The sequence below is a fragment of the Camelina sativa genome, chromosome 4, assembly GCF_030686135.1.
Source record: "Camelina sativa cultivar CO46 ecotype springtype chromosome 4, ASM3068613v1".
Lineage (NCBI taxonomy): Eukaryota > Viridiplantae > Streptophyta > Magnoliopsida > Brassicales > Brassicaceae > Camelina > Camelina sativa.
Genome location: NC_141883.1, coordinates 29,429,110 through 29,452,414, shown reverse-complemented (window position 1 = coordinate 29,452,414; position 23,305 = coordinate 29,429,110). Strand labels below are relative to the sequence as shown.

The following is a 23,305-nucleotide window of genomic DNA, read 5'->3' as shown; positions in this document are numbered from 1 at the left end:
CATTGTCTCTCTTATCTTATAAATAAGCTCCTCACCAACAGCACACAAAACGACAGCGTATAGAGAGGGAGGGGTTACAAAACGGTGCGTTGGGGGTTGGAGAATGGGCATGGATCATGGCGGGAAAAACCTAACAGATATGGCGGGAAAGGCTCAACTAATAATAGACTTCGCATTGCCGCCCTCTGAGCAAAAAAGACTCGATTTTTCTTCTGTAATCCCTCACTCACCGATTCAGAGAGATATGGGAGGACCAGCGTACGATTGTCTGACGAACCCTCTAGGAGCTGTACGATTCTCCTTCGCAAATGCTCTGTCCTCCGGCTACGATCCGGCTTCGTCTGTCGGAAAAGACTGGGGCGTCGTCGATCTGTTTCTTCCCTACTTCTCCGATGAATCTGCTCTCTCCCAGGTTCCTCTTTTCTCTTAAATCTCACTCTGTTTCCGGATTCGTTTCTTTGATTTGCTTTTTATGGGTTTAGGGCGAAATTGGGTTTTGGGTTTTTGATTCACTACTTCCCAATTCGTGTTTAGCATATAAAAAGGTTGAATTTTTCATCTAATTTGGTTCTGTTTCTAACTAAATCAGCTTCCTTTAGGTTTTAATAGTCTATCCACAGATTGAGATTGGTGACTTTGGGGGGTATAAAAGGATATACTCTGAGATATTTTTGGGTCTATTGTAGGTTCCAATACTTGATTCATCAAGTATCAAGTGGTTACAGCCCAATACACTTGTTAGGTTTCGTGGAATGATACAGGACATGCTTGGAAATGAATTCTATGCTGGTGCATGCAAGGTATGCATTAATATTCACTTTGCTTTTTATGGTTTCTACTAAAGGAGCACTGAATCTTTATTTGTCAATAACTGTTATTTTTTAATATTGTGTTAAGGATGGTTCAACATGGAGAACAAATAAGTTCAGTGATGTCTCACAGTTTCCTGAGGGTTCTCCCACCGATATGCAAGTTTGGGAGCGTCGCTTACTCTACTGTGTTCCTGTATGTTTTCTCTAATGCTGGATCTTTGTTTTTTTTTGCTGTTGTTGTTGATCTTTCATAGATGTTTAAACATAATAACACTTGATTGATTGCAATGTTTTAGGTCCCAGGACAAAACCAATGGACTGAATGTTCTTCTCAAGAGCTGAGGAACCGGTTTTTGGATCTAACTGGCCAAAACAGGGAAAAGCGTGTGAGGGTGGATGAAGAAATGACTGATTCCATGGAGTCCAATGTAAGTAACTTAGTTTCTCATGCTGGCTTTATTTTATGATACTGATTTTGTTGTAGCAATATGTGTTGGCATTTGTGGTCAATAACTAATGGATGCCATCATAAACTTTGCAGACTTCAGAAGCTGGTATTAATGGCTCTCCTTTCAAGAAAATGGTAAGGATCTCTAGTCTCTCAATTCTTTATGCAATGTGTCTATGATTATATAATACGCTAAGCGACAATCAAGAAGCGGAAACCCCATAGATTAGAAAATTTTTCCTTATTGTTACTGGTAGTAATCATGAGACATTGAGATTTTGGCTGATGAAATATTTCTGATTATATTGGCTTTTGTGTATATCAGAAAGTGGGGGAAGCTACACCATCAACTTCAGAATCTCAGGTTCCACAAAGTTCTGGTCTTCCGCCAGCTACAAATACAGACTCTCTACCTTGTCTTGTGAAGGTAATTATATGGCTGTTTTCATTATTTTTTCTGTTATCATGTATATACCTTAGCTGCAAAGATTAGTTTTTGACAAAATTCTTATGCTGCCACATAGATGTATGATTCTCCAGAGTCAGAATTGAAGCTAAATGATGTGGTTGAATTTCTTGGAGTGTTGACCTTCGATCCAAATGTTATGATGGATACGGATTCACTTGATGAAATCTCTGATGACCTTTCTGAAGCTGAATCTGTTCAGATGCCCTCTCGAAAGGTTCCACGCCTCCATTGTCTTATCCACAGGAAGCTTGAAACACAACATTTCCTGCATGGTTCTTCGTTATTTACAGAGGCAAGTACCCATTGACTTAGCTCTCATACCTATTCTTGTCCTGGCATTTGTTTTTTGAATCTCTTGTTCCTTATTCTATTTGGCAGCCCAAATCTCCCCAAATATTCAAAGAGATAAGAAAGAGTTTGATGAAGTACCTTACCGGTCTACTCGGGAATGATCACATTGCCGCACAGTTCCTATTATTGCATCTCTTGTCGAAGGTAATAATTTTGATTAACATGGATTACTTGTTTTTCCTTCTCACCTTACACTGGCTGATCCCTTTTAGTATTGTACACTCACATGTTTTCCTCCTTTACAGGTGCATGGAAGAGTCGATAACGTTGCTGTTGGGAAACTTTCACTTAATCTTATACACCTTAATAAAGAGAGCATGTCTATCTTTGGTACCCAGCTCAGTAATGCCCTCAAAAACCTCCTACCATTCACACAATCTGTACCACTTACTATTGAGTATCTGAACACTGCCTCTTTCGGTCCCAAGAAAGACTATGGAATTAACAGGTAAGAATCCATCTCTACAATCTTAATGTGGTTTGAATCATTCTTATCCGAGAAACCTTCAAGTATATTGTTTTTATGACTCAGATTGATGCCTGGAGTTCTACAAATTGCTGATGGTACGCACTTGATATTGGACGAAACAGAGTTGCAACAAGGCACCTTGAACTCTGTTGGAGTTGAGAATGCAAATCTGCTCAAAAACCTCTTGGAATGTCAGAAGGTAAAGTAATGATGTTCTTATTCAGTTTATAATCTTATATTCAAATATGAAACATGGATCTGCTGCTATTTTCAGGTGGAGTATGATTTCCAATATTATAAAATGGAAATGGCCACTGATGTTCAAATGCTCATCTTCTCTGAGGGAAAGTCGAACATAATGCCTGCCGATTTGGTTCTACCTTTTCAACCTTCCCAAGTGAACTCATTGGAAGTCATCACACCAGAAACAGCAGAAGCTTGGAGGTGCTACTTAGCTACTTGCAAATCGTTATCTCACTCTATTGGGCAAGAGTTACAACAGGTATGTATATATCATTGGTCTTAATGTTAGAACCCATTGTTTTCAGACTTTTGAGTCTGAAGTTCAATTATCTTCTGCAAAATTTCGTTGCAGGTGGTGGAGAATGATTTGGTTGCAGCAAGACAAACAGATCGTAGTTTAGGCAGCCAAGACTTGAGCAGGTACTAAAGTTTCCTTAAGATTTATTCTCAAACCCATCGATTATATAAACAACTTTTAATTTGTTTATTTGGTTGTGCAGGTTGTTGACAATGGCTCGCATGATGTCTGTAAGTTATGGTGAGACCACGCTCTCACTAGAGCACTGGCAAATGGTGTTGGAGCTAGAAAGACTTAGAAAGGAGAGGCTCAAGTAAAACCGCCGAATCTGAGAATATAGATTATGGTTTCGAGATTGTTTGGATTGTATAATCTTCACTAAGTTATATGATTAAGATGAACGATCGTTTCCTATCTATTTATTGAGAGGTTCATGTTTTGAGCTTTTGATTGATTTGGAAAATGTTTAAAATAAAAATATTAGGGTCTAATTTGAAAAGATAGACGAACTCACACGAACTCAATTTTCTTATTACCATAAAATTATTGGATTTGAACTTTAATATTACCAAAATTGGAACATGAAGTATTGAATCAAGCACATGCACACTATCACACCTCTACTTAATAGTGAAAAGTAGTACCAGAGAGAAAAACTAAGGGTTTGACAAAAAAAAAAAAAAAAAAAAAAAAGAGAAAAACTAAGGAACGTTTTCGTGCAAAGCAAGCAAATAAACAAACTTAAGCAATTATCCTAATTGAAGAAGATTCTTTAATGAGATAAGATCCTTTCTTCTCCTACGTATGTAAAACTGAAATTACCAGATGGAACATGGAAGTCTTGGTGTTGAATCGATCTCATAATTTTATCACAGAAGACTTGCTTTTGGTGGAAGTCATCTCACTTCTCTCACGACTCTCGTTTGTTTGAATTGAAAGAACGAATATACACACGATTTAACGAGTTCCCAAGGTCAAATCGATCCTTGGTACATCTCGGCTAGGCTTTTGCCATAGCAATATCCACTATCAAGTTTTTTTTTTTTTTTTTTTTTTTTTTTTTTTTTTTTTTTTTTTCTGGAGTTTACACAAGAAGAAGAAGACCTAAGATCAGGTCAAAAGAAGCTCACTTGGAAGCAACGAGCTAGATATCTCCTTGTCCTCTTCTGTGGTTGGCAATTCAAGTCTTCTTGTAATGAAAGGATGGTTCAAGAGCTCAGACGCGGTGGGCCTGCGTGGATGAATGTCACGGCACAGCTTCAAGAAATCGCTAGCCTCCGGAGAGATATCTCGACCACGCAACTTCCACTCGTAAAAATCATCGAATGGTTCCGGGATAGGTATAGCTCCAAACATCTCATAAACCACACACCCTAGAGCATATATATCTAGGTCCGGATGGATGATCAGTTCGTTTGGCGCAAAAGACTCGGGTGGCAGGTACTTAGCCGTACCAAAGCACATGGAATCATATTCGGAATCAGGCTCCTTGGATGAACCAAAACCAGCAAGCTTGAGATCCCACGGCTCTCCAGTTGTAGTGGAAGGGAAGATGAGAACGTTAGATGGCTTGAGGTTGCAGTGAACGTAACCATGGGAGTGAAGAGCCACGAGTCCTTCTAGGATCATACGAGCCGCGCGTTGGACCAAAGACTCAGGTATCGGCTGTGGGAAACCGTAGATCATGTTATTGAGATTACCTTGGGAGGCGTACTCCATATAGATCGTGTAGCATTCGGAAGGTTTGGTTTGTAAGTAAAGAGTGGTTGAGGCGTTGACGATGCGAGGATGACCACGGAAACGATGCATGATCCTGAGCTCCTTGTCGAGAATGTTTTTGAGATACATAGGCGATGACTTCTTTGCCCAAAGTCGGGAGTTGGAGTCCTCCTCGAGAGAGACACAACCGAAGCTACCACGGCCAAGAAAAGACACGGTTGTCAAGGAAGACTCGTCGACGATCCAATCATCATCTCTGCAAATTTGCTCCATCATCAAAGTTATAAAGCTTTTACGTATTCTATACTCTTTAATTAGGGTTTAATCTTGTCTCTGTGTTTCTGATAGATCATCATTGTTTATCGATACCTATCTATTTATATAAGTTTCAGAAGGTCGGTGTGGTTGGTTCGTTTTTCAATTGGAACTAGGATCATGTTTTCCTTTTCCAATTACGAAATTATGTTAAACTATATCAAAATTAATGTTAATATTATCCAATGCTTAAATATATTGAAATAAATTATTTAAAATTCGAGGAACGAAATAAATACATTTACAAAAAACCAATATTCACCAAACTAACTACGGCTTCAAGATGAGAAAGATATATATTTTCGTTCTAAGTTTCCTTTTTCACATTTCGAGTTTTTCTAATCGATTTCTAGATGATTATATCAATTCAATTGTTATTTATAATTTTAATTTCTTATAATAAAACTAGTAAAATACTATGTTAAACCCATGATATAAATGTTGTTAATTTAGTATATTTTCCTTTTTACCCCCTAAATCTTTTGTATTTGACAAAATCGTCTCAAAATAAACAAAACGATAAAAATAAACCCTATCATTGGTCTCTCTCGTCTCCCTCTGTTCGTTCCATCGTCTTTGCTGCGCCTAACTTCCTCTGTTCTCTCTTCTCCTTCTCCTATTTGTTCTAAAAACTCTTCCTTTGCTCGTAAAACCCAATTCAAAAATCCCAGTATTAATTAGTTTCCAAGGTGAACAAACAATGGCAGCAAACTCGGAAGAGCAGAGGACGACGACAAGAGATAGCATTTACAAAGCTGCCAGGAGTATAAAACGACGAGACAACAGTCTCTACAACGCTCTTCGATCTATCTACCAAGACTCCATCTTTGTCCGCGAGATCTCTCAGCTATGGCCTAAGCTCCCTCTTCTTGCTAACCTTCGTTGTGGTCTTTGGTACTCTCCCAAATTCGACGCCACCTGCTACTTCAAATCCACCGATGGTCATACAAACAATTTGTCTTTCAACACTTCTCGCCTCAATCTCCATCTTCCTCTTCTCGCTGGTATCATCACTTTCATCCTCATCATGATCTTTGAGAACTAGGCTTTGTTTTGTATTTAAAGCATACATCTTTATGCAATTGTACTTGTGTTGTGTGATTGCCAATGAATAGGAGAGAAAGGAGGATGTATCATTATTGATTCCACTAGGAAAGGAAAGAGATTTCCGGATAGCATGTCGAAGACGATACCTATATGGTCATGTGTCTTGAACCGTTCAATTTTTAATCATCTCAAAAGATTATGTAACACTGTGAGTTACAATGTTCACTTTGTCTGCACTAGTAGATTGTATATGACTCCTTTGTTATCGTGTTTACAATCTTGTTTTGGAATAGGGGTTGGATGATGATCATGATGGTGATAAGATAAGGAAGTTGTTAGATAAATGGGATTGTTCGTTACATTTACCACTTTGGGTTTCAAATACTGAGAGGGCTTCTATTGAGGCTAGATTGGATGAGTGGACAAGAGAGTTAGATGAAAGTGGAGCTGATATATCTTCTTTAGTTTCATGTTTGAGAAAGCCTTTGCGGCCTCTTTGGGTTTCACAGAAAACTGTTGTGTGGTTGAATGAAGTACCTGATCATGATTCATGGGATTGCACTCCTCTCATCCTTGTCTCAGCGTCTGTTTCTGGTGAAGTACAAAACAGAACCAATTCAGAGTTTAGTTGGAATTATATTCCAGGAGCTGGTGATGATGAAGAGAGTTGGGCTAGAGGTTTATCTCCAAATGTTTTTTGGACACATGTTGATGATCTGATTCACTGGGGGCCTGATTTGTGTAACCAGAAAGTGGCAGAGATTGTTGAAAACGATAGAGTGTATAGAGCGCAGAGAGGTCAGGAAGCTCCACAGGTTGTTGTTAAGTGCTCAAAAACTAATGGTGGAGTCGATCACGCTAAGAGTGGTGAAATCATGTCTCTTAGTACACCAAAACCTAAAGTTGGGATGATGAATGTTGATGAAGAAAGCTTAGTATCTTGGTTGGCATCAACGAATCTTGCTGTTGGGGCATCACAAGTAGGTGAGTTTAGTTTCTTTGCATTAACTATGCTTAATCGCTTCAGCTTCTCATCAAATCTTCTTCTTATCCTTTTTGCAGCTGGTAAGGCGACGACATCTATTGACTGCATATTAAATTGTGATCAGAATCCCATCTCAGTCCCTCTGTCACATCTTGAAGAGCATTTGCATCTACCCATGAAGGTATAGCTTTAAGACAAAACCAAACTCTTGCATGATACACATTTTTGTTTCCTTGAACATATATTCATTAAAAGTGTGCATCTGTTCTCCAGGGTTCAAAATATGATAGATTTTCCATATCAAGAAATCTCCCTGCCGCGGTTAATTTTGCTAAGCTCAAGATGAGTTCAGGGAAGAAGCTCTTAGTTTGCTGTCAAGATGGTAAGTTTGTTTTTGTATTCAAGCATAATTTGTAGCTTGTAACTTTTATGGTAGTCTCTCTAATCCATACTATAACTATGATTGACAGGGGAAGACATCAGTGTATGCGTTTGTTTGGCCATCTTGATATCATTATTCAATGAAGAAGGTACTGCATTTTGTACTTTTTCAGGGTTTTGGTTCCGCAATGTATGAAATGTATCATGATGCTGAGATATTTGAATCATTTTGTAGGGGCCTTTGATGGTGGAACATGTTTTGAAAAGAAGAGTATAACAAAAGTGGAAATGCGACGGATGCTAATATTTATATGCAAGTACGCCGTGAATGCTCGGCCATCTAGAGGAAATCTTAAGCAAGTTTTTGGTTTTCTCTCGTCTCAGCTCGAAAATTCAGACCAGTGAAGACAGTTTTAGACTATTGTGTATCTATATTAACATTTTTAACATTTTTGAAGTACATTTTGTGTTATGCTCTTTTAGTTTTACTTATTTAAATTTTTATTTACAACATTAACCCCTCAAAAATTTCTATAAATAGTATCACAACAGATTTTGTTTCCTAAATCTATATTAATATTTTTGAAGTACATTTGGTGTTTTACCCTTGAAGTTATATGTATTTAAAAACTTATTTACAAATTTAATCCCTAAAAACTTTCCAAAAATAATATCATTTCAGATTTTGTTTCCTAAATATTTTACATTTCATTTCAACCAAAAATAAAAAACAGCAATCAATATTATATAGAGACATAAACTATGATATATTTTCTATTTTATTTTCCAAACCTGTGAGTTTTGATTTTAGCGTAAGAAGAACTTCTAATTATTTAAATATTATAATTAATATATATATATATATATATATATATTTAATAAAATTTAAATTATTATGAATATGTAAAATTAAAAAAATTTAAAATACTATATAATGTAGTTATAAAAAGGACATGTTGGAATTAATAAAATATTATTAAATATGTGCTAACACGGGTTAAATCCTCATTTTATTATTTGCCAACACTATAAATATTATAATATCTAACATATAAAATCAATTTGTTTTACCTAAGATTGTGTAAAATAATTAATTCATTAGGAAAAATGTGACTTAATCACATCATATAAATGACTTATTATGTATTTAGATCTCTTATTTTTTGTTATAAGAATTAAAAATCGAAATAGACAAAACAAACTAAATATAATAAAAAATGGTCATATATTACAGGTTAAAAAATTAATATAAACATTTAGTCGCACAAGCGACCGGAAAATTATGTTATTTCTCTATTTATAAAACATCCAATATTTAACAAACAAATAGAATATAAAATATAAATAATAATAAAACTATATATGCACGCGGTGTACCGCGGGTTAAAATCTAGTAAATCAATTATAAGCATAATTCATTGAATTTTCTTGAATGGATTTGCTTAGTTTACATTTTAGTAACTTAAATATATAGATTGAACAACATTTATCTATCATTAAGCCACAAAATAATTTACCAATATATTAATCTAAATATATACTGATATATAGTCTTGATAAGACATTTGTCCGATTTATATAGCATAAATCAATAAATTTTCTTGATTACATTTGTTTAGTTTACATTTTACTAATCTAAATATATTGATTGGACAACCTTTATCTATCATTCAGTGCAAAAAGTAATTTACTAAAATATTAGTTAAAGTTGGGACACTGATATATATAACACATTTGTATGCTTTATTTAATAAGATAACTCAAAAGTAACCAAAAATCTATAGAAAAAGAAATCTAAAAATACATCAATTCATCTTGATTAGATTTGCTAGTTTTTCATTTTTTAATAACTAAGTAATTTATATCATTAACCACACAAAGTAGTTTACCAAAATATTATTAGATAACATACTATATTTTACAATATATATAATATGTATATGTTATGTATAATATATAATTAAAAAGAGTAACCCAAAAAATCTAAAAACTAAGAGGTCTAACCAAAAAATAGTGAATACACTTTGCTAAACAAAAGAAGTCTTCATTGGGAACTGATTGTGTTCTTGCCAACTTGGTGTCGCTATGGAGCAGATTATCGGAGATCTAAACGAGTCTTCATTGGAGACTGTCTGTCTTCTTGGCAAATGTACCGACGGCTTTGTGTCTCTCAAGAAGGATTCGAACTTGGAGAAATCATACGTCAAAAAGACAAGTATTCTCAAACAGTCCAAGACTCTCGAGAAGGAACTCAGGATCATGCTTCGTTTCCACAACAATCCCTTCATCGTCCAAGCTTCAAGCGATCACCTTCACTATGTGACCGGCACCAAAGGCATGAGTTTTTGTTACATCTACATGGAGTATGCTTCCTTAGGTAATCTCGACAAGATGATCTCTGATGCCGGAGGGAGATTGCCTGAAGATAGTGTCAGACGTGCCACTCGTATGATCCTACAAGGATTGAAGGCTCTTCATTCTCAAGGTTACGTCCACTGCGACCTCAATCCGACCAGTGTACTCGTCTTCCCTTCCAACACTCTTGGTGAGCCATGGGATGTCAAGCTTGCTGGTTTCCGTTTATCCAAAGAGCCGACTATGGACTCTAGCCTGTTTTTTCCTGGAACCCTCGAGGAGTACATGCCGCCTGAAGCCATTGAGCAGGACAGGTTAGTTGGACCGGACAAATTGACCGGACCAGCCCGTGATATATGGTCTCTAGGGCGATTGGTTCTTAAGATGTTTGGGGGTGTTCCAGTGGATGTGAGAGGTTCTTCTAACACATGGAGGCTGTACGAAGATATCTCTCCGGAGGCTACAGACTTTGTGAGGCGGTGCTTGGCGAGGCAGCCTTCCGATAGGGCCACCGTGGATGAGCTCTTAGACTATCCTTTTGCTGCTGAAAAACTTCCATTGTATCTTTCTTTCTTAAGGTTTCCTTCTATCATAAGGAAGATTGCCAGGGAGAAATTGCATGGAGAAAGTGAGGAACTGATACCAAAACCTCAAGGGTTAATCTGGTGAGAAGGAAAATGAAACTGATCTCCAATCTCAGTTTCCACCCTCACCCATAGGCCATAACTCAAAACAATTCCAACAAACTTTGGAATCTTTTCACAAATATTGTAAAAGTAAGCTCATAACTTAAGCATATTGCAAAACTATAGAATTTTTTATATAATAATAACAAAGTCAAGAAAATTACTAAAAAGCACTTGGAGATTCACATGGCAATATAATCCATATAATCTGAAGCCAACATAAAAGAAAAACAAACGTTTTTGAAAATTGAAGCTATAGTTTAAGCAGATTGCAGGCTTCAGACACGGGGTGCAGCACTAGCTCCAGGACCAGCTGGACGAGGGGCTTTTCCTGGTTGTCCAGGCTTAGGAGCATCATCCTGATGATCATAAATGTGAAATAACCACTCAGTTAGTAGAAGGGGAAATCATTCAAACAGAAATAGATGGAACAGAATCGTCTCACAGAAAGCAGTATTGTTAAGAATTAAGTGAATGTTTTAGTCGCATGCTTAATCCACCTCAAAAGTCAACTTCCTTAAAGACTATTTTGAAACAGCTACAGTATTATAGTTCAAATGGTAACAGGAATCTTAAAAGATAATCTTAATGCACATCTACAAAATTTGGTAATGCAAGATTCAAACTACACATTGTACAATACAAGTCTTTAGTAACCAGATTTACTTCAAACTATCTTTGTATTTCACAGAGATAGTAGTATTCAGAAACAAGTAGCACGTTTCTTATCTAAACACAAATGAAGTAAGCTTAGCTAAAGATTGAGAAATGGAGCTTAAGACTATCAAGGAGCATTGAGTTGAGGGTTACCTTGCGTCTGACAAAACGGGGTGGAGGAGTACGGACCCTACGGTTGGTGCGGGATCGAACTCTAACGACGTGAGAGTGGATAGCACAAGAGACACAGTACTGAGTCTTTGCATACAGCTTAGGTAAGGTGTATCCTACAAGACATATTCAATCAAGTTGCGAATCTCAGGACAATGCAATCAAAAAAATCAAAACTTTATAGGGTAATGTTATAAAGTTTTAAACTTTGTAGATTAAACAAAAGAGAGAAATGAAAATGATACCATCGTAGACACTGGCTTCCTGAACATCTCTGATAGCAGCCTGCTCCACAATGTTCCTCACAATGAACCTCTTAATGGCCTTGTCCTAATCCAATGTTACATTGACCAACACAAGATCAAATCAAAATCTACATATGAATGCTTCTTTAATTAATGGAGATGGAGAAGCAAAGGTGGTGGAAGAGAGTAGAGTACCTTGGGGCAGCATTTGCCACAGTTGGAGCATCTGATTGGGTTAACGTGACCTCTGTTGTGCTTGTTCCTTCCACCGTTCCTACGCTTGAAAGTCTACAACACAACACAGCAATGAAGATCATCAATACAGAATCTTTCTTGATTGTAAATCTAAACAGCAAAAACAAAAAAGAGAGATCGAAGAAGACGATGAGTAGTACCATCTTTGGCTGTTTGCTCTGTTCTCCTCTGTGTGTGTCTGCTGCTGCCTCCTAGGGTTTACTCTCTTCTCATCGATCTCCTCATCCAATTTCAGATTTGATCTCTTTATTGTTACTTTTTGGGCCTCGAAATATAACGGGCTTTTAACACGTACTGGGCTTAGGCTTTATTTTCTCTTGTCTTAAAATAGTTTTATCATTCCAACACACTCTTAACTCTAATATTGGTCCTACTCCAAACCTCATTGCCATGTAAAACTGTTAAGTGTCAAGTAAGACCTTGTCTTCTTCTTCTTTTGTTTTTCTTTTGTTTTTTTTTTTCAGGATGATAAAATGCTTTCAATTTAAATGCATGAAAAGAGTTACATAATATGATATGGGATCATATAGTTTTTGAAAGTAGAGAAATTGTATACCACACAAAGTAGAATCTAGAAAATATAAAGTGAGGACTCAAGAAAATAATTCTCTAGCGACTTTAGGAACAACCACCTCGGCTACCATGACCATGTTTACCATATTAAAACACACATTAAAAAGCTCAATTAGTGCCATAAGAAAAAGCCCACTAGCCCATGTGTTTAGGGTTTTCATCAAGATAGATTCATACAAACTTGTGTAGTGTGAAAAAAGAAAGATATCTTTAGGATTTGCCTCTTGTGGTAACTCTCTTCTTACACCATCACCAATGGTTTTCCCTATTTTTCCTCTATAATATAGGTGAGTTTTATTCCAACCCACCTCTATTCTCATCTCTAAAATAGAGTTCTTATATAAATAGAGGAACCCTTTGTAGAAAAAAATAGAGTTCCTCTATAAATAGAGGAAAAAATAGCAATTTCTATTTTAGAGGTGAAAATAGAGGTGGATTGGAGCAAAATTCACCTCTATAATAGAGGAAAAAATAGAGAATCATTGGAGATGCTCTTAATCTTAATAAGAGATCAATCACAAAATCATTTGGATCTTGGTGACAACCTAAAGTCTCTTTTCCTTAGTTTCTTTACACAGTAAAGCTCCTTGATGAGCTATCTCATTTCTTAGCTTATATCTATCTTAGTAGAGATTGAATATTTCTTGTTTTGAGATTGTCAACATACCACGCCCACCTACCGTAGTCCATTGCATTTCTTGGGCTCTTTGAGTAGGCTTGATTTTCCCTTCCTCCCCGGATCCTTTGAGAGGATTCATCATCATCCATCTCGTAACCATATACTCCCATGTCTGAAGTTAGCAAATTGATTGCTTAAGGAGAGCCATATGATGGGTTAGAAAATATAAAGTTAGGAGCTCAAGAAAATAATTCTCTAGCGACTTTAGGAACAACCATCTCCGCCACCATGACCATGTTTACCATATTAAAACATAAATTAAAAAGCTCAATTAGTGCCATAAGAAAAAGCCCATTAGCCCATGTGTTTAGGGTTTTCATCAAGATAGATTCATACAAACTTGTGTATTGTGAAAAAAGAAAGATATCTTTAGGATTTGCCTCTTGTGGTAACTCTCTTCTTAATCTTTATAAGAGATCAATCACAAAATCATTTGGATCTTGGTGACAACCTAAAGTCTCTTTTCCTTAGTTTCTTTACACAATAAAGCTCCTTGATGAGCTATCTCATTTCTTAGCTTATATCTATCTTAGTAGAGATTGAATCTTTCTTGTTTTGAGATTGTCAACATACCACGCCCACCTATTGTGGTCCATTGTATTTCTTGGGCCCTTTGAGTAGGCTTGATTTTCCCTTCCTCCCCGGATCCTTTGAGAGGATTCATCATCATCCATCTCGTAACCATATACTCCCATGTCGAAGGCAGCAAATTGATTGCTTACTAAGACACTATCCCTCACCCTCACAATTTCATTTACCAATGAAACCGAATTTGGGGGAGTAGTCGGGACAATTACCGTGGCTGTAGAAGAGGACACTAAAGCTTCAATGACGATTGGATAAAGTGAGGTAGTAGCTTGTGTAACATCACTTTGGAAGACTATATATAGGAGTAGTTTCTACATTCTTGGAGACAATTGGCAGAGCATGAGGAGAGCCAAATGATGGGTTAGTGTTGGCGTTTACTAATGCAGTAGTAGGATGAAAATCGTTGGTGTTTACTAAGTAGTGTTAACGTGTACTAAGAGCATGAGGAGAGCCAGATGATGGGTTAGTGTTGGCGTTTACTAAGAGCATGGGTAGTTTTTCGTTTGTTGTTTTTAATTTCCAACACAACCAAACGTACTCGTAACAAAATAGAAGAAGATATATCGGTAGATAATAATCTAGCACTAGCAGAAACAAATCTGAATTAATGGAGAGAGCAATATTAGAGTAGACTTGAATTTTGTTAACACTAAATATGAATATATTATTCGATACAATATGGCAATATGCAGGACTTAATTATATATATATAACTAGCAAACTGATACAAAACATGGAGTGCTTAACAGCACAACACACATGCACACTGATAAACTTATTTAATTAGAGACATAAACAGTGACTTAAGAGTACTTTTCTTCCGATGCAAGCATTAGAAACCAACCAAACCTCTGAATCAGATAAAAGTAGATAGTTCATTATGTAAACTGAAATCACCAGATGGAAGTCGTTGCTCTGGATTGCAGTCATCTCACGACTCTTATTTATTTGAATTGAAAGAACAAAGAGTTAGATTTCATATACTACAGCAGAGCAGATGAAGAGGATCAAGGATCAGGCCAAGAGAAGTTTCGAGAGACTTGGAATCAACGAGCTATATATCTCCTTGTCCGCTTCTGTGATCGATCTTCCTGTAATGAAAGGATGGTTCAAGAGCTCAGCTGCGGTGAGCCTGCGTGGATGAATGTCAAGGCACCGCCTCACAAAATCTCTAGCCTCCGGAGAGATATCTCGACCACGCAACTTCCACTCGTAAAAATCATCGAATGGTTCCGGGATAGGTATAGCTCCAAACATCTCATAAACCACACACCCTAGAGCATATACATCAAGGTTTGGATGGATGATTAGTCTGTTTGGCTCAAAAGACTCTGGTGGCAGATACTGTGCCGTACCAATGGACATGTAATCATAATCGAAATCAGGTTCCCTGGATGAACCGAAATCAGCAAGCTTGAGATCCCACGGCTCTCCGGGTGTTGTGGAAGGGAAGAGGAGAATATTGGATGGCTTGAGGTCGCAGTGAACGTAACCACGGGAGTGAAGAGCCACGAGTCCTTCTAGGATCATACGAGCCGCACGTCGGACCAAAGACTCAGATATCTGCTGTGATCTCCTGCGAGAACCGTAGATCATCTTATTGAGATTACCTTTGGAGGCGTACTCCATATAGATCGTGTAGCATTCGTAGGGTTTGGTTTGCAAGTGAAGAGTGTTTGAGGCATTGACGATGCGAGGATGATCGCGGAAACGATGCATGATCCTGAGCTCCTTGTCGAGAATGTTTCTGAGATGCATAGGCGATGACTTCTTCGCCCAAAGTCTGGAGTTGGAGTCCTTCTCAAGAGAGACACAACCGAAGCTTCCTCTGCCAAGATAAGAGATTGTTGTCAGCGAAGACTTGTCCACAGTCCAATCATCATCTCTGCAAATTTGCTCCATCGTCAAAGTAAAGCTCTTACGTATTCGCTACTCTTTAGGGTTTGTCTGTGTTTTTTTTTTTTTGCGATCTGAGTAAACTAATGTGTGATCGATCACCACTCACACTATTTATAAACGTGGTGGTGGGTTTGTTGTCAATTGGAACTATGCCATCTTTTCCTTTTTCCAATTGCGAAATCATATTATAATAAATTGAATTTAGTGTTTAATTTATCATCCAATCCTAGCTTTAATATTGAAATAAATATTAAGGTTAATATTTAGATACAATATTAATACATTTAATAAGTTTTTACAATATGTAAATTTTTTCTTTTGATTTTTCATTTTGATATAAATTTGATCACCAATTTTTTGTATTACATGGCTTCAACAGCCCTTTTTGTTATTAGTTTCCTATTTCTCTTTTTGTAAAGTCACTGTTTCCATTTAAAAAAAAAGAAATATTTTTCTTTTCTCTGTCATATTGCTCGTTTTTTCCTATCATCTTTAATTTCCCTTTTCTTTTTCCTTACAAAATCTGACAGCTGTTATTTACTGCATGTTAATACCAAAATCAAGCCAAAAAAATTTAGGTGTAACAAAGGAAAAAATTTAGGTCCAAAATTTTCTTTATTACAAAATATAACCATAACCATAACCATAACCATAACCAAACGAACAATCACAAGGACAAGGTGCTCATTAGTCATATGATAATATCATAACCAAATAGCCAATGCTATGTTTCACTGCTTGTTTAAGGGTTTAGGGATGTATTTGGGTGTACTTTTGGCTTTCTGTAACACCTCCCTTTGCTTTGTTTAACCACAAGCTGAATAGATCATTCTCGAACAACTTTAGAAGACAAGAGCCTAGAATACATATATGAATATCAATATCCATTGCAAGTTAATCACTATTCTTTTAGTCTACAAAAAAAAATTACCGTTAAAATATAAAAATACACATCTCAAATGAGAAAAAAAAAAGAAAGAAGATGAAAGCCGAAGTGAAGAACAAAGCATAATCTTCAATCTTTCTCTTAATATCTAATTCCTTGTGCAACCTCAAAGAAGTGTGCAACGTTCTCTTCAGGGGTTCCAACTTTGATACCATGTCCCAAGTTGAGAATGTGTTTATCTCTCCCAGCTTTCTTCACAGTATCATGAATCCGGCTTGTGATAAATTCTTTCGATCCGAAAAGAACTCCCGGATCCACGTTTCCTTGAACCGCTATGTCTCTTCCTAGCCGGTCTCTTCCTTCAGCCATGTCCACAGTCCAGTCCAAGCTCACAACATCAACACCGGTCCTAGCCAGTCTCTCAAGCAGACCTCCTGATCCACTTGCATACAGTATGAGAGGTAGGTTCGGGTGGGTTTGTTTCACAGCTTCCACAATCTGTTTAAGATAAGGTAAGCTAAACTGCTCAAAATCCACAGGGCTAAGCTCGGTAGCCCAAGAGTCAAATATTTGCACAGCTTGAGCTCCACTATCCGCTTGATAACGTATGTACGTGATCATCGAGGTTGTGAACTTCTGGAGCAAAGCATGTAGAACCTGAGGAGAAAGAGAAAAAAAAACTTTCAATCTCAGAGATAGTTACCAAGTTTTCCAGTTCTACAATTGCTTTATAAGCTTTTTACAGACTCACCTTGGGTTGAGAAAAAGCTAATCTTTTTATCTGTGTGAAGTTCTTAGATGAGCCACCTTCGATTACATACGAAGAGAGAGTAAATGGAGCTCCAACAAAACCCAAAACAGCGGACTCATTACCCACCTGAAACAAAATCATATTCTTCAGTTTAAGAGAGCATTTTGTTGCTTCAACCTTCAATAATCACACTATAAGTACCTCATTTCTTAATCTTTTGAGTGCTTCTGCAACATATGGAACAGATTCCTCTGGTATGAACTCCCTAACTTGAGCAACATCAGCAGCTGACTGCGGCGGGTTGAAGATGATAGGACCTTTTCCTTTAACAATGTCGAAAGGTATGTTCATTCCAGACAATGGAGTGAGAATGTCTGAGAACAAAATCACCTTTTCATACATTTTGAAAAGAAACAGACATGTCGTCAACTTGAGAGATCATATAAAGTAAAAACGAAGAAAAAAAAAGAAGAAGTAACTAACTCACCCCATCCGGCTTAAACACCTTCCATGGCTGCAGAGAAATTTCAACCACGAGATCCGCATTCTCTGATCTATCTCGGAAAGAAGGATATTTCTCACAGAGAGTTTGATAACTCTGTTTCATCAAATTAATCAAACACTCAGGACACACACAACTTGGAAAAAGCAAAAAAAGGAAAATCACAATATGAGTTTTGTAAAGCTTGCCTTCATGTACCTCCCAGCTTGCCTCATAAGCCAAACCGGAGGTCTATCAACAACTTCACCTTTAACAGCTCTCAGAAGAAGAGGCTCACTTGTTGCCGAGAGTTTACGCTCGGTTACAGTGGTTCCTACACAAAAGGAATTTGAATCCCATTAATCAATCCATAAGCTTCTCCACGAATATTATTCCATGATCAGACTCAATTTAAGCGAAACGAATGACAAACCAATAGAAAACTTCCAATTCTTATATCAAGCAATATACTTTTACTTGGATAAAAATCACGAGAGGATCATACAGTTGAAACAAGGAAGGAAGCACCACCAAGTGTATCAGCTTTATGCAGAACAAACTCGCAAAATCCTAAATTTTTACCAGATTACCATTGAAACCGTCTTGTAAATGCATAACAGAGTAAATCAAAACAATCAATTTAAGTACTACAAGAAAGACCCAATTCGCTTCCCAATTAGTCGAAAAGAGATAAAATTTTGTGGGAAATTTCGTAACTTTAGAAGTACCCCAGATATTTATTTAACTCACCAACAAGTTCATCACAATGAATCAAAATTGAGGGTTTAGAGATAAGTACCCTCGACGGAACAACGAATTAACCGAGAAGACTTGGGTGATTTTCTGGGAGAGATGGAGAGAAGAGTAGAAGAAGAAAGAGATGAAGTAGAGACTTGTAGGATTGACATTTTTTTTTTAGATCTCCGAGATAAAGAAAACACACAAAGAAGGCTTCTTTCTAGCGCGAGGTCAAGGTGTTGTTGTTGCTATACTCTGCTTTGAGATCTTAGCATCTTCTCTCTTTCAACGAGATGATTGGGTTAACGTCTTGAACGATGAAGACGATAGAAAATATTTTTGATGATAAGAGAGATCTGCTGACGTGGACTCAATATTGTCTAGTCAGCAACCATGTCTGCCACGTCATTATTTGGTTTATTCTTACCATCTTGGTTAAATTTGGTTCGGTTTCACTTATCAACTCCAAATCTGCAATTTTTTTTTTTGAAAGAATATGCAATTAGATTCAAACCATATAATGTTTTATTTAATTGTATGATTATTTTCTGAAAAACAACAAATATAAAGACATGTAAAAGCAATCACACACAACATCAAACCAAAATTAAAAAAAAAAAAAAAAAAACAATTACAAACAAATAATTAAGGATCTAAAAAATAGAAATAGTGGAAGGTGTTATTGTGTTTTTAAAGGCTTGATTTTTTCTTGCTCTGCTTCTGCAATGGAAGTGTAATGTGTATAAAACCAAACTTTCTCCTCTGTGTGACATACTGTTTCTCTTCATGTACCTCCTCTTTCTCTGCTCGTGCCGAAAACTTTACATCTTGCTTCAGTTCCTTCAGCATTTGGCTCAAGTTCGCATTTCGCCTCGGGATTTGTCCTTCGAGGCTCTGCCTCTCAGGAACAACGACGTCTTCTTCCTTTGGAACTTGCTTACGTCTTAGGACATCACGCATTGAGACATTAGACTTTAACACTGGCTTTGGTACATTGTCATGCTGCGGCTCATGGTGCTTGTTCAAATGGCTGAAGAAGGAGCGTCGTGTATGATGATTCAAAGGTTTAAACTTATCGCCTTTTGTCCACCCGCGGAAAGCATTTTCAGCTGCAAGTTGCTTCACATTAGCAATCTCTACTCTGTTTAACGCAGCTTCTAAAGCTTGTTTGCTTTGTTTAACTCCTTCAGTAGCTTCCTCAAGCTTCTTCAAAACCCCTCTGCTTGTGCTATTATCAAAGTCATTATCATCGAACCTTAGTCCTCTCGGTGTTACCGGAGATCTTGGAGGCTCTGGAAAGCAAAAATCTGATTCATCGTCCTGGCTATCACCGTTGGATGATAACATACTTATTTCAACTAACGCAAGTGCTTCAGCTGCTCTTGCAGCTTCTTCCATTTTTCTAGCAGCAACTAGCCTCATCTCTGCAGTTCTCAGACAGTTCTTGTTCTGCTGGTTTAAACCCGTTTCATCTGTTTCAGCAGCAACCATCTTAACCTGTTCCCTTAGTGGCTCATCTGCAACAACCTGTGGTTTAACCTTGATCCGACTCAGCTCCTCAGCTAGAGATAACGGTCCTCCAAACCCATACGTTAGCTTCGCCCGTGTCTTCTCAAGGAAATGTTTCTCTTCTTTCATTTTCTTATTGAGAGACTCCACAGATGATTGGGTCACTACAAGATCATTCATGGTTTTACCAAGATTCATCTTGGCTTGCTTCAGTTCCATTAGGATCAGATCAGGTGATGACATGGGATTGTGGTGATGGCAATGCTCATCGTTCATCTCTTTGATGTCTGAACTGAGATGTTCACTGCATCTCAGGGCTTCTTGCTGAAGCTGCCGCTTCAAATCTTCAACGATCCTTTTTGTCGATCCAAGCGCTTCTAGAACATCCAGAGTTTCGAGCTCTTTGACTATCAGATCCTTCTCTAGCTCCGCTGCATGCTCTTCCATTCTCTTTATGTCAAATTCTCCAGTCTGAACATTGACAAACTAACAAATATGAAAACCATATCTAAACTCTTAATCCAACTGCACACACAACTCAATTTGACATGTTTTCACAGAAACTTTGAATTAAAAAAACTCAAGAACAATGGACAATGGTCACAATGAAAGGATCAAACACAGTTGTATGTAAGAGAAACTGAGAAAAGAACAAAACTTACGAAACTGTCTTCAAGCTTGAAAGGAACCCAAGAGCCACGACCACCGAATCGAGTCACAGCTTCCTGAACTGACCCGAATGGAGGAGACGTATCTATTTCAGCTCTCAACCCCACTCTCCTAATCCCAGGTACATTGGAAACACCAACGGGATCAACACAGAACCCGAAATTCTCAGACCCGGGTTGGATCATCACTTCATGGATCCCAGGCGTACCCGGAACCACCTCGGCCACAGGATAATGCTGATGCTGCTGCTCCTCCTCTGCCATCGCCAACACAAAGAACAATGAATTGTTTTGGTAAAGGATTTAAAGAGAAGACCTTTTCAGTAATCATAATTAATGAAATTACAAGAAGAGAAAGAAAAGAAAAAAGAAAAGCAAAAGAGCTTTTTGAAGAAGGTATCGAAATGATTGTGCTTTTCTCGTTACAGAGTCACACCACCACCACCACTGCACTAAACCACCCACCACTCGGAGAGTGTAAAGAATAGAGAGTGATCTAAAGAGATGATTACGTGGCGAGTTCTTATTTGTGTTGTGAAGCAAGGTTCACGTGAGAGCGGTTGTATGGGATGGTTGACTACTTGACTGATTACTTAAATTTGGGCCGTTGATTGCGGAGGTAACGCTGATACAAAAGATATTGGGAATTGAAGTTTCTTTCCTCTGTTTTGCTTTTATGTAAAGGCAAAAGAGATTTGCACTATTGCAGGGAGGGACCAAATCAATCTAACGACGACGTTTACGCTGCCGACGCTTGATCCCCACCCCACGGATCTTTTGTTTTCACGATGTTTTTTTTTTTTTCTTTTTTGATTAGGAAGTAATTAATGGGCCATAAGCCCATACTTTTTGTTGTGTTTTAATTATTTTAGAAAAAAAAACAAATTAAACAAGTAATCAACTACTTTTAAAAAGTTGACCCAAAAAAACAAAAAAAAAAAAACTAATTTTAAGAAGAATGAAAATTTTTAGTGATCCTTTTTCTTATCATGAAAGTAGAAATAGAATCATATTAAATAATGTCATCAAATAGTATCTATTTTTCCATATTATTGGTGAAGTTATATTCATTGGTAAAATAAATATTATTAGAACCAATAAAATTGACATTATCTGGTAAATTAAATGAGGAAGAATAATTGTTAATATTGATTTTTGGTACGCATAATAATAATCACAACCACCTTATCTTTCTCTATGTTTATGATTTTTCTTTATTTATTTATTTTGTTTATGGGGGTCACTTCCGTATATAAATTAAGTGGAACCTTGCATTGCATCCATTATTTTATTTTGTCTGATTAGTGGCAGCAATCAAGTCCGGAACGAACTCATTACAACGTACCTCGGTTTTTAACTTTTCTTCAATTGATTTTGTGGGGATTAAACCATATCTTAGTTTAAGATATTTGTTATTTATTATTTGGGAATATAAAGTTAACTAAATGGATGAAGATGCTACACGTACGTGCGAAATATAGTCTAGATCACAAAGCTAGAGCCTAGATGTGACGGCGAATAGCGAAAGCTAGCACGAAACAGCAAGCCAGACTTTTTTTATTTTATTTTTGGCTCAACAACAATTTTCCATTAACCAAAAGTATTACAAGCATTTGTGTTCACCTTTAAAGATTTGGACCACAAAATAAATGTAATGGTTGATCAAATACAATCCTAGAACACTAGGCGGATCCAACACTACCTAATCGAGAATCATTGCATTTTTAACCACAACGAGATAGATAACACACCACAACTCGGAGTGAAATCATCTCTTAAACCACCTAAATTGACCTAATGACACGAAAACAAATACTAACACAGTGAAAGCCAAAACTAATACTGAAAAGCAAATCAAAACCAAGCTATGAGCTCCTCATGATCAGCGTGTAGAACTTGACCCAATAGCATCAACACCCAGAAGCGCATCAACATAAAATTTAGGAATTCCCGGCTTTCAATGTTTCGGTCCTAAACCTAAAACGGACAATACATCCGACTGAACCAACCAAGAGACAAGCACAACCAGCAAGAGCTAAAGCTTTTCCATACTAATTATACTAGACCAGAATGCTAAACGATTCAAGATAAGAGATTGAAGCACAGAGTAACATATCATTACCTCCCGGTGCGTATCCGGATTGGCCATATCTCAGCTGCTTTGTTATCTCGCTACTTGGTCGGAAAGACACCAGAAGTTGAGGAAACTCTCAAGAGACCGTCGGCTTTGTGGGCATCCGCAAATCTCGGTCACCAACACACCTTGAAGTCTCCTCGACAACCTGAAGACGCTAAGACCCGACTCGACCAAGAACCTCCGAACAGCTAGCTTCTCCGGCGAAAGGATGGAGAAAGTGGACGGTCACAATCCAAATCACAGATCCGATTCCCCAAAACTGCAAGGAAAGACGCCCAGAGCAGCTACGAACCACCACAGTCACTGAAAGGCGAGCCGAGATCTCGTCTTCCACCACACCGGCACGGCGCTTCAGTGGACTGCTCCTTAGCACGCCGGAGAGGAAGAGAAACGGGTTACCTACTGCTACTACGACGAGACGACAAAGAAAGAAGAAAGCAGAGCCCTCTCACACCGTCGGCGAAAGCCTAGGGCGGCAGAGAGGCAAAAC

At 37.5% G+C, this 23,305-nt stretch overlaps 8 protein-coding genes across 10 annotated transcripts; 3 read left to right on the top strand and 5 right to left on the bottom strand.

The window, feature by feature from the left end:
• The first annotated feature begins 19 nt into the window (after positions 1 to 19).
• On the top strand, positions 20 to 3,535 carry LOC104782534 (mini-chromosome maintenance complex-binding protein). Its single transcript, XM_010507492.3, has 13 exons — positions 20 to 412; positions 687 to 800; positions 898 to 1,005; positions 1,109 to 1,240; positions 1,354 to 1,395; positions 1,586 to 1,687; positions 1,785 to 2,021; positions 2,108 to 2,224; positions 2,326 to 2,528; positions 2,613 to 2,748; positions 2,824 to 3,051; positions 3,145 to 3,212; positions 3,293 to 3,535. Exons 1-13 carry the CDS (start codon positions 104 to 106, stop codon positions 3,405 to 3,407), a joined length of 1,911 nt encoding a protein of 636 aa, XP_010505794.2. The 5' UTR covers positions 20 to 103; the 3' UTR covers positions 3,408 to 3,535.
• Positions 3,536 to 4,200: 665 nt separating this feature from the next.
• On the bottom strand, positions 4,201 to 5,128 carry LOC104782533 (mitogen-activated protein kinase kinase kinase 17-like). The gene has a single exon (XM_010507491.3). The coding sequence runs from the start codon at positions 5,083 to 5,085 to the stop codon at positions 4,201 to 4,203; it is 885 nt and encodes a 294-aa protein (XP_010505793.3). The 5' UTR covers positions 5,086 to 5,128.
• Positions 5,129 to 5,633: 505 nt separating this feature from the next.
• LOC104782532 (tRNA A64-2'-O-ribosylphosphate transferase) lies at positions 5,634 to 8,104 on the top strand. Of its 2 annotated transcripts, none has more exons than XM_010507489.3 (7): positions 5,634 to 6,128; positions 6,240 to 6,379; positions 6,465 to 7,155; positions 7,234 to 7,337; positions 7,430 to 7,538; positions 7,627 to 7,686; positions 7,773 to 8,104. In XM_010507489.3, exons 1-7 carry the CDS (start codon positions 5,825 to 5,827, stop codon positions 7,940 to 7,942), a joined length of 1,578 nt encoding a protein of 525 aa, XP_010505791.1. In that variant the 5' UTR covers positions 5,634 to 5,824; the 3' UTR covers positions 7,943 to 8,104. The 2 variants fall into 2 exon arrangements, 1 of the variants encoding a protein (XP_010505791.1); XR_015597273.1 differs by having other exon boundaries at positions 5,646 to 6,128; positions 6,465 to 7,151.
• Positions 8,105 to 9,492: 1,388 nt separating this feature from the next.
• LOC104784318 (mitogen-activated protein kinase kinase kinase 17-like) lies at positions 9,493 to 10,748 on the top strand. The gene has a single exon (XM_010509362.3). It carries the CDS (start codon positions 9,623 to 9,625, stop codon positions 10,559 to 10,561), a length of 939 nt encoding a protein of 312 aa, XP_010507664.1. The 5' UTR covers positions 9,493 to 9,622; the 3' UTR covers positions 10,562 to 10,748.
• On the bottom strand, positions 10,682 to 12,175 carry LOC104784317 (small ribosomal subunit protein eS26y). Its single transcript, XM_087511024.1, has 5 exons — positions 12,047 to 12,175; positions 11,847 to 11,939; positions 11,652 to 11,736; positions 11,389 to 11,522; positions 10,682 to 10,937 (listed from the first exon to the last, which is right to left on the bottom strand). Exons 1-5 carry the CDS (start codon positions 12,047 to 12,049, stop codon positions 10,857 to 10,859), a joined length of 396 nt encoding a protein of 131 aa, XP_087367150.1. The 5' UTR covers positions 12,050 to 12,175; the 3' UTR covers positions 10,682 to 10,856.
• Positions 12,176 to 14,370: 2,195 nt separating this feature from the next.
• LOC104782531 (mitogen-activated protein kinase kinase kinase 17-like) lies at positions 14,371 to 15,721 on the bottom strand. Its single transcript, XM_010507488.3, has one exon. The coding sequence runs from the start codon at positions 15,646 to 15,648 to the stop codon at positions 14,761 to 14,763; it is 888 nt and encodes a 295-aa protein (XP_010505790.2). The 5' UTR covers positions 15,649 to 15,721; the 3' UTR covers positions 14,371 to 14,760.
• Positions 15,722 to 16,512: 791 nt separating this feature from the next.
• Positions 16,513 to 18,845, bottom strand: LOC104782530 (uroporphyrinogen decarboxylase 2, chloroplastic). Its single transcript, XM_010507487.2, has 6 exons — positions 18,563 to 18,845; positions 17,973 to 18,097; positions 17,770 to 17,880; positions 17,484 to 17,672; positions 17,283 to 17,408; positions 16,513 to 17,188 (listed from the first exon to the last, which is right to left on the bottom strand). The coding sequence occupies exons 1-6, from the start codon at positions 18,669 to 18,671 to the stop codon at positions 16,673 to 16,675; spliced, it is 1,176 nt and encodes a 391-aa protein (XP_010505789.1). The 5' UTR covers positions 18,672 to 18,845; the 3' UTR covers positions 16,513 to 16,672.
• A 158-nt stretch (positions 18,846 to 19,003) lies between these two features.
• On the bottom strand, positions 19,004 to 21,735 carry LOC104782529 (WEB family protein At2g40480-like). Of its 2 annotated transcripts, XM_010507486.3 has the most exons (3): positions 21,191 to 21,735; positions 20,673 to 20,935; positions 19,004 to 20,481 (listed from the first exon to the last, which is right to left on the bottom strand). In XM_010507486.3, the coding sequence occupies exons 2-3, from the start codon at positions 20,862 to 20,864 to the stop codon at positions 19,192 to 19,194; spliced, it is 1,482 nt and encodes a 493-aa protein (XP_010505788.1). In that variant the 5' UTR covers positions 20,865 to 20,935; positions 21,191 to 21,735; the 3' UTR covers positions 19,004 to 19,191. The 2 variants fall into 2 exon arrangements, with proteins under 2 accessions (XP_010505788.1, XP_010505787.1); XM_010507485.3 differs by lacking the exon at positions 21,191 to 21,735 and having other exon boundaries at positions 20,673 to 21,165.
• Between the last annotated feature and the right edge of the window lie 1,570 nt (positions 21,736 to 23,305).

Coding starts and splice junctions, on each gene's coding strand:
- LOC104782534 (XM_010507492.3), top strand. CDS start 104: ATGGGCATGGATCATGGCGGGAAAAACCTAACAGATATGGCGGGAAAG. Junction 2,529..2,612: donor AAAGACTATGGAATTAACAG/GTAAGAATCCAT, acceptor TTTATGACTCAG/ATTGATGCCTGGAGTTCTAC. Junction 3,213..3,292: donor GGCAGCCAAGACTTGAGCAG/GTACTAAAGTTT, acceptor TTGGTTGTGCAG/GTTGTTGACAATGGCTCGCA.
- LOC104782533 (XM_010507491.3), bottom strand. CDS start 5,085: ATGATGGAGCAAATTTGCAGAGATGATGATTGGATCGTCGACGAGTCT.
- LOC104782532 (XM_010507489.3), top strand. CDS start 5,825: ATGGCAGCAAACTCGGAAGAGCAGAGGACGACGACAAGAGATAGCATT. Junction 6,380..6,464: donor TCAAAAGATTATGTAACACT/GTGAGTTACAAT, acceptor GTTTTGGAATAG/GGGTTGGATGATGATCATGA. Junction 7,156..7,233: donor TGTTGGGGCATCACAAGTAG/GTGAGTTTAGTT, acceptor TCCTTTTTGCAG/CTGGTAAGGCGACGACATCT.
- LOC104784318 (XM_010509362.3), top strand. CDS start 9,623: ATGGAGCAGATTATCGGAGATCTAAACGAGTCTTCATTGGAGACTGTC.
- LOC104784317 (XM_087511024.1), bottom strand. Junction 11,737..11,846: donor GTGGCAAATGCTGCCCCAAG/GTACTCTACTCT, acceptor ACATTGGATTAG/GACAAGGCCATTAAGAGGTT. Junction 10,938..11,388: donor CCCGTTTTGTCAGACGCAAG/GTAACCCTCAAC, acceptor TATGATCATCAG/GATGATGCTCCTAAGCCTGG.
- LOC104782531 (XM_010507488.3), bottom strand. CDS start 15,648: ATGGAGCAAATTTGCAGAGATGATGATTGGACTGTGGACAAGTCTTCG.
- LOC104782530 (XM_010507487.2), bottom strand. CDS start 18,671: ATGTCAATCCTACAAGTCTCTACTTCATCTCTTTCTTCTTCTACTCTT. Junction 17,409..17,483: donor TCAAAAGATTAAGAAATGAG/GTACTTATAGTG, acceptor ATTTTGTTTCAG/GTGGGTAATGAGTCCGCTGT. Junction 17,189..17,282: donor TAGCTTTTTCTCAACCCAAG/GTGAGTCTGTAA, acceptor CTTTCTCCTCAG/GTTCTACATGCTTTGCTCCA.
- LOC104782529 (XM_010507485.3), bottom strand. CDS start 20,942: ATGGCAGAGGAGGAGCAGCAGCATCAGCATTATCCTGTGGCCGAGGTG. Junction 20,482..20,672: donor TCAAGCTTGAAGACAGTTTC/GTAAGTTTTGTT, acceptor GTCAATGTTCAG/ACTGGAGAATTTGACATAAA.